Source organism: Pipra filicauda, unplaced genomic scaffold (assembly GCF_003945595.2).
Source record: "Pipra filicauda isolate LSUMZ 115617 unplaced genomic scaffold, ASM394559v2 scaffold772_size98030_pilon, whole genome shotgun sequence".
NCBI lineage: Eukaryota > Metazoa > Chordata > Aves > Passeriformes > Pipridae > Pipra > Pipra filicauda.
The window spans coordinates 76965-89022 of record NW_024104945.1 but is presented as its reverse complement, the minus strand read 5'-3'; the positions used below and the strand labels follow the sequence as shown (position 1 = coordinate 89022).

The window sequence follows — 12058 nt, the reverse complement described above, 5'->3', positions numbered from 1 at the left end:
AAAATAAAAAAATAAAATTAAACTTCCCTGAGAGGGCAACCCTGTTGAAAAGATCAGCTCATATGCAACTTCACAGAACAGTGTAGATTGGAAAGGTCATTGAAGCTCACCTCGTTCCCACTTCACTGCCATGGACACCTTCCACTAGACCAGTTTGCTGACACCTGTACACCTTGTCCTCTCCTTTTCACCAGTGCAGAATGAGTGTCAATGGTTCCCAGCTACAAACAAATGATGATGTTGTTGTTTAATAAGTCACAGAATCACGGAATATGCTGAGTTGGAAAGGATCCACAAGGATCATGGGGTCCAACTCCTGGCCCTGCACAGAACACTCCAAGAGTCACACCATGTGCCTGAGAGTCCAAACACTCCTTGAGCTCTGGGAGCCTTGGTGCTCTGACCACTGCCCTGGGGAGCCTGTTCAGAGCCCAACCACCCTCTGGATGAAGAAGTTTTTCCTAATATCCAAACTAAACCTCCCCTGATTCAGCTTCAAGCTGTTCCCTCGGCTCCTGTCACTGGTCACCAGAGAGAAGAGATCACTGCTTGCCCCTCCACTTCCCCTTTTGAATTATCATTCTGTCCTGTGCATACAAGATGGTCTTGGGTTTGGAGCCCATTTTCTGCTCTGGAGTCAAATCACTGGAATAACAGCTCACCTCAGGTTTTTCTGGTGAGTCTCTATGTGCTATGGTGAAGATCACTTGGACTGGGTTAACCAACAGCCAACTATTATATGTAAACAAAAGAGCAAAATATATTGATCCAAAGTGGATTCTTTAAGGGGGCAACTACCTTCAGTTCCTGCTGGGAGAGTTTAGGGAGGTTGGTGTCCCTACACTGAATTTAGACTTTGTAAATAAATAACCCCTCAGGCAGTAACATGCAAGGCAGTGCAGACATCCAGAAGAAAACAATTTTAAAAATTACTATGCTTGAAGTTGCAAAGACCAGCTTAAACAAGATTTGGTTGTTGAAAACATACAACTTCATGAGCAGACTCTGAGAATTCCACTTAAAATGCTGTTTCTGGTTTTCATAAATGGAGGTGAAAGCTGGAGGCTCAGCTAGAGGTCTCAGCTCAAAGATGAGCTTCCAAAAGTAAGATTGCAGAAATAGATAAACATTTAAATGGAAGGAAGTTGTAGGAATTGCTGGAGAAGATAATGAAGTCATCTCCTCCAAGGAGTTTGAAAAAGGTGGCATGTGTTAATGAAAAAGCCTGAGTGTGCATCATGGCAGACTCGTTTCAGAGAAAGGAGAGGGGACTGTCCCGAAAGGGAGTGTCCACATGGACTGTTTGCAGGACTCTGCGCAGTTTGAAATCTCAGGGTCTTCACAAAGAGAAGATCTGGGTTGAGGAGCCAGAGATAAACAAGAATAACAAAGTCATGTCCTCTTCTAAACGATACAGGACTATTTTTGATAGATATAAATCCTGTGCAGGTAAGGACACAGATTCATAGCCTGACCCAGATATCAGAAGATACTAATGATTTTGATATATGGTACCAAACCCAACCCAATATTCTTGGTCCAAACAACTACAAACAGTGAGACATTTTATCTCTGCAAAATGAACTGCTACACAGTGGCAAAGTGATAATTCAGAGCAATTCCCTTATTCCTACTGAATCAGAATATTCTTTTATTTTTTTCCTGCTGAAAGTAAAAATAAAGTTGTAGGACGTTTTCACTTGGTAGCATCAAGTAATTGTTCAACTCATACCCTGTTTTATGTCAAAAATGGGAATTTGTTTTATATATATGTCTGTATTTACATCAAATATGTATATATAATTTCATGGTGAGTTCATTTTTTGTTTGAAGTTTCACATAACCTTTCAGAAATGAGTAGGTAGCAACTTTATTCTTCCACCTGTCTCATTTGAAGAATACTTTCTTAAAATGAAAATAAATTTCACAAAACAGTTCTAAAATATGACACCCCTCCACACACACTGTCAAGATGTATAAACTTTGACTATGCTTTGGTTGTAAACAGTTCATCTGGGTTGATCTGATGTGCAGGAAGATAGTGGTGAGTACAACTTGCTATTGTTAAACAACACATGAATAATACACTGGATTTGGAATCAGTCAACTCTTCTGGTTTTAATAATTTATTTTCTTGTCTTCCATTTCGTAACTGAACTGTTGATATAATCCTACCCCATGTGAATGCTCAGTTGAGGGTTTCACAATAAACAAAATGCCATCTAAACCAGCATGAAATAGCCACAGTGTAATCTAAGGTGCCCACAAGAGCTGGCAGGAGACTGGGCTCCTGATGTAGCCAGTGCAGTCACCAGGGAGTCATTAAATTCTCAGCAAAATGTTTTAATCCTGCCTCTGGTTTCTCTTTGCTTGCCTGCAGAAATGCAGTGTCTTATTTCAGGAGTGAGAGGCTGGACTGTGCAACAAGTGGGAAAGCAGGAGAAGGGAATTTTATCAGAAAGAATTTTATCAGAGTTGTAACCTCTATGTGAGCACTGATAATTCTTTAGAATTTCTCATCTAATGGCTGTGCCTTGAGAATCTATTTCTCACCTAAATTTTCACGCTCAGGACAAGAGCAAAACCCATGGGCAACACCTGTACCAGGGAACTAAACAAACAGTGTCACTTTGTCTTCAAAAGCAATGACCTTCCTGCCTCCTGGGAACAATCCAGTGCTCATTTTAGCTGACCTATGCCTGGGAATGATTCAGGACAGTGTTAGTTGGCCCAGCCCAAAAGAGTGCCAGCAACTGCTCTGTGAATATAACAGGTGAGCAGTCAGATTTCAGCATCTTTGTGGTGATCTGGCATTGTTTAATTTACCAATACCGTGGGTTTGTGTGCACTATACTGGATTAATTGTCAGAATACAGCAAATTACTTTCTGTCACAGGATTTACTGTGTCTTTTGCTACTCTAAGAGACTTTTCTTTCCCAAATTGGGATCTCTTTCTTGAACAGACTACACTAAATTGATCAAGCTATTTAAAACTTTCAATACTAGGCATGTTTTTGAGATATATCTGTCCTTTTTCAGCCTTTTCTCAAAGAAAGACTTCCTTTTATAATTAATATTGTGTATATCCTACATTCCTAGACTAAATTGATGCTTGTTTATACATCCAGAGCTTGAGAGCATTGCAACATTCAGCTCAATGTCTACTTCTGAGGAACATTCAATGAAGGATCTGCATTGAACAACTAACAAGCAGGTGCTTGATTTCATGAGTTAGGTGGTATCTTTATTCAAAAACTGTATGAGGCTTTGAATGAGACCACAGAGGCACTGGAACAAGTGTTGTGGAGTCTCTGTGCTTGGAGATACTCAAAACTCTGCTGACTCTCAAGACTTCTGAAGTCTCCCAGATTTGTAAGTTTTTCACAATTTAGGCTGCTACTGCTATACTTGAGCACCTAAATTGCACATGTGATGCCCCATGTGCTCTTGTGAATTTTACATTGCCCTATCATGGAATCATAGAACAGTTTGGGTTGGAAGTGACTTTAAAGCTCATCTCGTTCCAACATGTTCCACTAGACCAGGTTGCTCCATCTAACCTGCCCTTGAGCACTGCCAGGGATGGGGCATCCATCTATGTCTGAACAGAGTAAAATAGGGCAAGCAGAGAATGATGCTAATGCAGCTTAGCATATTCAGGTACTGGAATTAAATAATTTAGCCTAGATCAGCCCTTCACTGTGCTGGCTGGGTGCTGCCCTGGTTGAAAGTGAAGTTAAAGTTAATGACATTGCAACTACAGAGCTGTAAGTCTCTGTGCACCAAAATCAACACCTGTGTATGGAAACAGAGAGATGAGCTTGTGACACACCTTCAGAGCCTGGAGCCAAACTTGGCATTGTTTAAACAGACACACCTTCAGAGCCTGGAGCCAAACTTGGCATTGTTTAAACAGACACACCTTCAGAGCCTGGAGCCAAACTTGGCATTGTTTAAACAGACAGAAAGAGCATTATTATAGAATCACAGAATCATAGAAAGCGTTTGAAGGGACCTTAGAGACCATCTTGTTCCAATCCCCCTGACATGGGCAGGGAGCACCTTCCACTAGACCAGGCTGCTCATTATGATGGTTTGATTATTTAGATCATGATGATCTTAGGCTCAGATATTATAAGGTGAAGGCAAACATGGAGCTGAGGCCCTGCTGTGGCTGTTTGCCAGGTCAAACTGCCGGAGTGTCACAGGAGTGACCTTTGAGGTTGGTTCTCTGGTGCTTTGCAGTCATTCACAGATCCAGCATCCTCTAGTTCTGCCCTGGAGCAGCTCTGACAGCCCTGTCCTCAGCAGTGTGACTTTGATTCTGCTGAGCCCCTGCAGCAAACAGCTTCCCTCTAACACCTCAACACAGAGATCCCTTGCCCCAACCTCGTGTCTCCCATAGTCAGCCATTAACCTGGAAAACGAAACACCCAACCTTCCTTCCCTTGCCTGATCCTTCAGCCTGGATTTATTTCCCAGGGCTGCTGATCGTTGAAAAACAATTGTTTTTACTCATCTGAGGGCATTTGCATTGTGAAGTTTCTTGACATGCCAAGGAGCAGAGGGCTGGGAGAGGAGAGGGTGGGTGGAGAGATGCTCTGCCAGCCAGGCAGGCGGGATCGCTTTGGCAGTGGTCCTGCCTGGCTTTCACTGTACCTCCCCAGGGACAGAGCCTTCCTCTCACTCCAGGCTTCTCCCCTGCCACAGCAGAGGGAGGGAGAAGGAGAGAGCAGAAGGATCCCTGCACTGACAGCATCCGACACCCGGCTCACACCTGCAGCAGGCAAACCATGAGGACGAGCCTCTTTGCTCCTACAGACACTTCACCTTTGATTTGAAACCTTTACCCACCTCCAGCAGGGATGATGGAGGAGCAGTACATTTCCAAACTCCACCCGGTAGTGGATTATGGAGCTGGGGTCTTTCTTCTGATCATAGGTGAGTTCACAGCCTGCTCATTTGCTTGGAGCCTGGGAACAGGCACACAGGGACTCCCTGGCTGTGCCATGGTCAGACAGGGGAAGCTGGAGGGAAATGACAGGCAATCTATTTCCCCACAGGTTCCTCTGCTTAGTGCCCTCCTGGATGCCAGGATTAATCTCCACTCTCAGATTCACGTTTTGTTTTGATGCTGAAGAATTGCCAGCATGAATTTGCCTCTGTGGCATCACAAGTATTCAAAATAAGTTGTTTATCTCTTACTCTGGCATCTCAGCCATGTGAGCTGAGTCGAGGCAGCTCATTTCATGGGACTGATCACGGGAAAGCAACTGTGGTCTTACCCTTTGGTGGGGGGAGGTGTCATTCTGCTGTGTCTTGGTAGGATGAACTGCTATAGAACAGCAAAGTGTTTCCAAATAGCAGTTCTGGTTTTTTTAGCAGCCTGTTTGCCCTGCTGCAAGCAGAGTTAAAACGAAATACAAGTGGGGATATCTACTAGCCTGCTCCAACGTGGCTTCAGTTAAGTGTTGTCTTCCTTGTCACCTTGTTGCATGTACACAAGGATCTGTTTTCTACTGTTGTGGATTTGGGGAGGAGTGGAATTGATCTAGGCATGCTTTCCACCTGGATTTTGCCAAGGTGAAAAATTCCTTCCTTCAGCTCACTTGAAAACCGTGGTTGAGATAGGAAAGATAAGCCTTTGTGTCCTTTATTACTTAGGCTTTGGGCAGCAGTGCTGGGCTTCAGCATTTCACATCTCCCCCTGCTCTGCACAATTCTCCCTGCACTCAACTGTCCTGTGCTGTCCCCTCAGCTGTGCTGACAGAATACAACTCAGGGTGAGGAAAATCCATGCCCACAAAACATCCAAGGGTTTTTCTTTGGATCAAGTCAGGATGCCAGCTCCCTTCTCTCAGAAATGTAAATATATAGATGCAGTTAAGGCAATGAATGGGAAGGGCAGCAACAAAGGGCTAGAGGCTGGAGCTCCCCTTGCTGATGTGCCACCATGCTATAGTCTCACACCTCTCCTAAAGGGCTTTTAGGCACTGAAACTTCAGGCACAGCTCCCAGCACTGGATCAAGAGCCCTGTGTGGCAGCCAGGCTCCCTGTATTGCATAGGGGCTCTCAGAAATGAAGGACTGAGTTTAACTAGAAACCATGCTGTATTTATCCATAGCTTTGCCACCTCACTGGGGCTGCCAATTTATCCCCAGGAATTATGTTTTTATTAGGAAACAAAAAGGCCAGGGCTGCAGCACTAGCCACCAGTTATTGGATTACTAGCCACTCTTGTCTAGTTTTGTCCCATGCCAGCCAGCAGTCCCATGGAGAGTGGGACGGAGGGGAAGAGCTGCAGATGAAGCAAAAGGGAGGGTGGGTTTGGATGTCTCTCTCTGAGGGTGAGACTAAGGGCAACTTCTTACATCATGTTTAGTGGTTAGGGCTCTCTCAAAAGCAAATCAATGGGGTTCGTGTTCCTCCTGAAGCCAGAGGATGGTCAGTTTTGGGCTCCTCACTACAGGAGAGACATTGAGGTGCTGTAGCAAGCCCAGAGAAGGGTAATGGAGGTGGGGAAGAGCCTGGAGCACAAGTCTGATGAGGAGCAGCTGAGGGAGCTGGGGGGGCTCAGCCTGGAGAAAAGGAGGCTCCGGAGGGACCTTATTGCTCTCTACAACTCCCTGACAGGGGGTTGTAGCCAGGTGGGGGAAGGTCTCTTCTCCTAAAGTAACAAGTGACGAGATGACAAGAAACAGTCTCAAGTTGTGCCAGGGGAGGTTTACTTTGGATATTAGGAAAGATTTACTCACCAAAAGGGTTGTCAAGCACTGGAAGAGTATGCCCAGGGCAGTGGTGGAGTCACCATCCCTGGAGAGATTTAAAAGACATGTAGATGTGGCACTTGGGGACATGGATTAGTGGTGGGCTTGACAGTGCTGGGTTAATGGTTGGACTCGATGATCTTGGAGGTCTTTTCAAACCCAAAGGATTCTGTGATTCCATGATTCTGTGTCCCAGCCTTTGGCTGTCGTTTTTCAGGAGAGTGCTCTTCCCACCATGCTGCAGGTTGCTCTCTGTCAGCAGGTGCTGAGCCACCGTGGGCGGCGTCCTGTGTGTGTAGAAATACAGCTCCTGAGAGCTCAGGGAACTCTTCCAGTGTATACAGAGGTGCCAAGTGAATATGTGTTGTCAGAAAGGGAATGAATGAGGGACGTGAGGTCTCAGATTTGTGTCTCCCTTTTGTTTAAGCCTTGCCCTCGACATGTCTGCGATTTTTGTACTAATGCCAATACATTTATTTTATTTTGTTCCATGTGCCTCTCTTAATTCCTCAGTGGGAACTTTGTTAAGTGGTATCTGTGAGCAAACGCAGCCTTCCTGCATCCACACCCACAGGGGAACATGACAGAAGCTTTTTCTGTCTCCCTCTCTCACATCTGAGTTTAGAGGAAAACTCCTCAGGAAAACCTTTGAACAAAATGTCTCTCCAGCACCATGTTCACTTGAAAAAAAAGAGAAAACGAGTTGTTTGGTACATGCATTTCTGACACTGCTGTCATGAAGAAGCCCTGTGGCACACCTGAATAATGTATGTCTGACAGGTCCTTTTGCGAGGCAAACTCTGGGTCTGTTGCACCCCCCCTGGCTAAACAATTCCCGTGGTCCCACTGCACTCAGAGACCACCAGAACAGTGGAGCTGTCTGAACTGCTGCATGTGATGATTCTAAGGGAGCAGTGAGGACCCTGAGCTGCCCAGCCAGCACATGCACAGCATCGGGGCAGCTCAGAGCCCAGAAGGTTTCAGTGGAAGATGCGTTGCAAAGAGGGAAGGCTTTGGGAAGAGAAGGGCACATAGATGAGAAAGGACAGGCAGGCAGGACAGGCAGTTCAGCTGGAGCTCTTCAGCAGGAAGGAGAAGTAAGTGAGGATATTCTTTCTCAGCACAAGAAAGACGTGGAACTGCTGTAGTGAGCACAGAGGAGGCCATGACGATGCTCCGAGGGCTGGAGCCCCTCTGCTGTGGAGACAGGCTGGGAGAGCTGGGGGTGTTCAGCCTGGAGAACAGAAGGCTCTGAGACCTCATTGCAGCCTTCCAGTATTTAAAGGGGACTTATAAAAGAGGGAGAGTGACTTTTTACACCAGCAGACAGTGATAGGACAAGGGGAGCATTCCAACCCCTTGCCATGGGCAGGGACAGCTTCCACTAGATCAGGTTGGTCCAGGCCCTGTCCAACCTGGCCTTGAACACTTCCAGGGATGGGGCAGTTACAACTTCTCTAGGCAATGTGTGTCAGAGTCTCAGCACTCTCACAGGGAAGAATTCCTTCCTAATAGCCAACCTAAACCTGCTCTCTTTCGGTTTAAAGCCATTGCCCCTTGTCCTATCACTACGTATCCTTGTAAAAAGTCCCTCCTGCAGCCCCTTTCAGATACGTCACATCCTTTCCAGGGACTTCACAGGTGTGTTAACTCTGTTCTTGTCTGTGCTGATTCTTCTCTTCCAGCCATCCTGACAATCCTTGGAAATTCAGCTGTCCTTGCTACAGCTGCAAAACGCTCTTCCCTCCTGAAGTCACCGGAGTTGCTCACAGTGAACCTGGCAGTGGCAGACATTGGGATGGCCATCAGCATGTACCCGCTGGCCATCGCCTCCGCCTGGAACCACGCCTGGCTGGGAGGAGATGCCTCCTGCATTTACTATGCCCTTATGGGCTTCCTGTTTGGAGTCTGCAGCATGATGACCTTGTGTGCCATGGCTGTGATCCGGTTCCTTGTCACCAACACATCCAAATCCAACAGTGAGTCATCACCTGTCCGGTAAACTCGTAGTAGTGTGTTTGGGCAGGATTGTTGTGGAATATGGCATGGAGTATCAGGGTAGTAACAGTAGAATAAGCCTCAGCTTTTAGTCCAATATCAAATCCTGATGTTCCCAGAATGACCTGATTAAATTCTTTACTAACCAGTGAGGTTTTTCACTTCTCAGTTTTACCAAATGTAACTACCTGAGAGTGGAGAGCCCAAATGTTTTGCTGGACCAGACTGTCTTCTCCTCCTATTTGTATCCAAGCAGACATACTGGATTTTGAGAAAGGAGTATTCTCCTGGCATTCCAGGGCTGGGACTACAGTAAATTTGTGGTCAACTTGATCATTTAAAGCTCCCTGACTTACTAAGCTTTAGATGAGCACTGAGAGCTGTGTTCAGGTCTCACCCAATCTATGGATACTTTCTCAAGAAGACCAAAGGTTTGGGAACTGCAGCAGCAGCCCAGGTGTATCTGTAGCTACCATCCTTCTGTTTGAGGAGCAGTTATGGCAAAAACCATGTGTCTGAGGTGAGATCCATATATACTTCCTCTTCCTCTTTCTTGCAGGTAACAAAATCACCAAGAACACCATCTTCATCTTGATTGCTTTCATCTGGCTCTACTCCTTGCTCTGGGCCATCCTGCCCTTGGTAGGCTGGGGCTACTATGGCCCTGAGCCCTTTGGCATCTCTTGTACAATAGCCTGGAGCAAGTTCCACAACTCCTCCAATGGCTTTTCATTCATCCTGAGCATGTTCCTCCTGTGCACAGTCCTGCCTGCGCTGACCATCGTTGCCTGTTACTTGGGAATTGCCTGGAAGGTTCATAAGGCCTACCAAGAAATCCAGAATATTGACAGGATCCCTAATGCAGCCAAACTGGAGAAGAAGCTGACACTGGTGAGTTATCCCCTGATGGGTCTGGAAGAGTCTGCAGTAATCAGGAGCTTGCAGAGAGCTGGCTCTGCTATGCACAACTCATAGAATCATGGCATTATAGGATAGTTTGGGTTGGAAAGGGCCTTTAAAGGTCATCTAGTCTAACCCCCATGATGACCTTCCCCCTCACAATGACCCTTCATTACTTTTGTCTGGTATTGACCAAAGTTGGAGATGTTGTTCCAGTCTCATCCATACTCAGAGGAGCACAGAGCTCCTGAAAACCTCGTCATTTCAGCAGCTTGGTCAGGATAACCTATCACAGGTACAGAACAGCTTGTTAAATCTTTCTGCAGTTGCACCAAGATTTTCATGGATATATAGATTTCCAGTCATGCTGGAATAGCTGTTGAAGCCTTTCTGTTGGAATGAAGGTCTTGTTCTGTCATCTCAGATATTTTCACTTGACAGAGTGGCTATGCTGAGAGAGAGCTCCACAGAAATTCTGTACGGAAACAGGATTTTTTAATACAACATTTTTTCAAATATGCACTTCAGTTGTGCGTTTCTTGTGGAAAAGCAGAATTGATCCAAGATTTCTAGAGGCCAGTCATAGAATCCCTGAATTTTTAAGGTTGGAAAAGATCTCTAAGATCAAGTCCAACCGTTACCCAGCACTTCCAAGTCCACTACTAAACCATGACCCTAAGCACCACTTCTACATGTTTTTTGAATGCTTCCAGGGATGGTGACGCCACCACTGCCTTGGGCAGCCTGTTCCAATGTTTCACAACCCTTTTAGCAAAGACTTCTTTCACAAAATCTAATCTAAATCTCCACTGGCACAACTTGAGGGCATTTCCTCTTGTCTTATAATTTCTTATCTGAGAGAAGAGACCCCCACCTGTCTTTCAGGCAGTTGTAGAGAGTGACAAGGTCACCCCTGAGCCTCCTTTCCTCCAGGCTGAACCCCCCCAGCTGCTTCTCATCAGATTTGTGCTCCAGACCCTTCCCCAGCTCCGTTGCCCTTCTCTGGACTCCCTCCAGCACCTCAGTGCCTTTCTTGTAGTGAGGGGCCCAAAACTGACCCCAAGATTTGAGGTGGGACCTCACCAGTGCCCAGCACAGGGGGAAAGTCTATTGGTGGAGCTGTTTTGGGGCTGCATCTCCCAGGACAGGTCAGGGAAGGAGATGAAAACAACAGCTGCCTCATAAGAAAGGCACGGTGTAGATCTGCTGGGTGGGACTAGAAGCCTCTATGCCCTGTCCAGTGTTACCTGTGCTCATGGCACAGCACAACAAGCACAGCTCCAGGTATTTCAGGTTCAAGCGTGCTGGAGTATGAGGCCCTGTTGGTACAGGCTGTGAACTGAAGGCCTGTGTTCCCTTCCAGATGGCCGTGCTCATCTCTGTGGGGTTCCTGAGCTCCTGGACCCCGTATGCGGCCGCCAGCTTCTGGTCCATCTTCAACTCCAGCACCTCCCTGCAGCCCATCGTGACGCTGCTGCCCTGCCTGTTCGCCAAGTCCTCCACAGCCTACAACCCTTTCATTTACTACATCTTCAGCAAAACCTTCCGCTGTGAGATTAAAAAGTTGCAGTGTTGCTGTGGCTGGCGAGTCCGTTACTTCAGCTCCGACAACTCCGTGGAGAATCCCGTGTCCATGATGTGGAGTGGGAGGGACAACGTCCGTCTCTCCTCGGCGGTCAAGCTGGAGAACCCGGGAGCTGCAGCTCGTTGAAACGCAGCCACGGGTTCACAGCACAGGTCAAACCTGGGCTCAGTCCTGGGCCTAAATAAGTAGGGATGCAGCACGTGGGGTTGTCACTGCACATCTTATGCCAAATACAGAGGTTTAATTATACATTTTTAAGCAACTCTCAAATATTGGCTTTAGACTACACAGAAAAAAATCTATTTTTTTTCAAAAACTTCCACTTGAGAGGAAATAGATTTATGTACTAAACATAAAATCACGTAAACTAAACTTATTTTCAGGGAAGCAGCTATAATTAAAAGGGAATTTATTATTTTTGTGGTTTTTTTCTTATACTCCTGATTTTTTAATGCAATTTATCTGCCAGCTCTTGGCTCCAGCAGTAAAACAGCCATCAGAGGAAATCGTAGGTTGCACACAAAGTGTTACCAAATAAATACAGCTGAGAGTGTAACTTTCAAGCAGTACAGACTGAAAACCATATGGGGAGCAAGAAATATTCCCTGCCAGGGAAAGATGGTAACATGGCTGCTCTCAAAGTGTCTTGTGGTTCCTTGCTCCCTCAGAGGTGTAGTTCCAACTCCTCAAAACACAAGTTCAAGGAGTCGAGCAGCCTTAGTTGGAAGAGGTTAGGTGGGAAGGTGGCAGCCAGTGAAGAATGCCTTCTGTGTGTCCCAAATGGCACAGTGGGAAGTGAAGGAAGC

At 46.2% G+C, this 12058-nt stretch overlaps 1 protein-coding gene across 1 annotated transcript; it reads left to right on the top strand.

Moving 5' to 3' along the window:
* Nucleotides 1-1238: 1238 nt before the first annotated feature.
* LOC113994059 (opsin-5-like) lies at nucleotides 1239-11378 on the top strand. Its single transcript, XM_027732728.1, has 4 exons — nucleotides 1239-1449; nucleotides 8455-8748; nucleotides 9327-9658; nucleotides 11031-11378. Exons 1-4 carry the CDS (start codon nucleotides 1239-1241, stop codon nucleotides 11376-11378), a joined length of 1185 nt encoding a protein of 394 aa, XP_027588529.1.
* The last annotated feature ends 680 nt before the right edge of the window (nucleotides 11379-12058 follow it).

Excerpts from the sequence above, each read along its gene's own strand:
- LOC113994059 (XM_027732728.1), top strand. The coding sequence starts at position 1,239 with ATGGCAGACTCGTTTCAGAGAAAGGAGAGGGGACTGTCCCGAAAGGGA. Across the intron at positions 1,450-8,454 it reads TAGATATAAATCCTGTGCAG|CCATCCTGACAATCCTTGGA; the intron begins GTAAGGACACAG and ends CTTCTCTTCCAG. Across the intron at positions 9,659-11,030 it reads TGGAGAAGAAGCTGACACTG|ATGGCCGTGCTCATCTCTGT; the intron begins GTGAGTTATCCC and ends GTTCCCTTCCAG.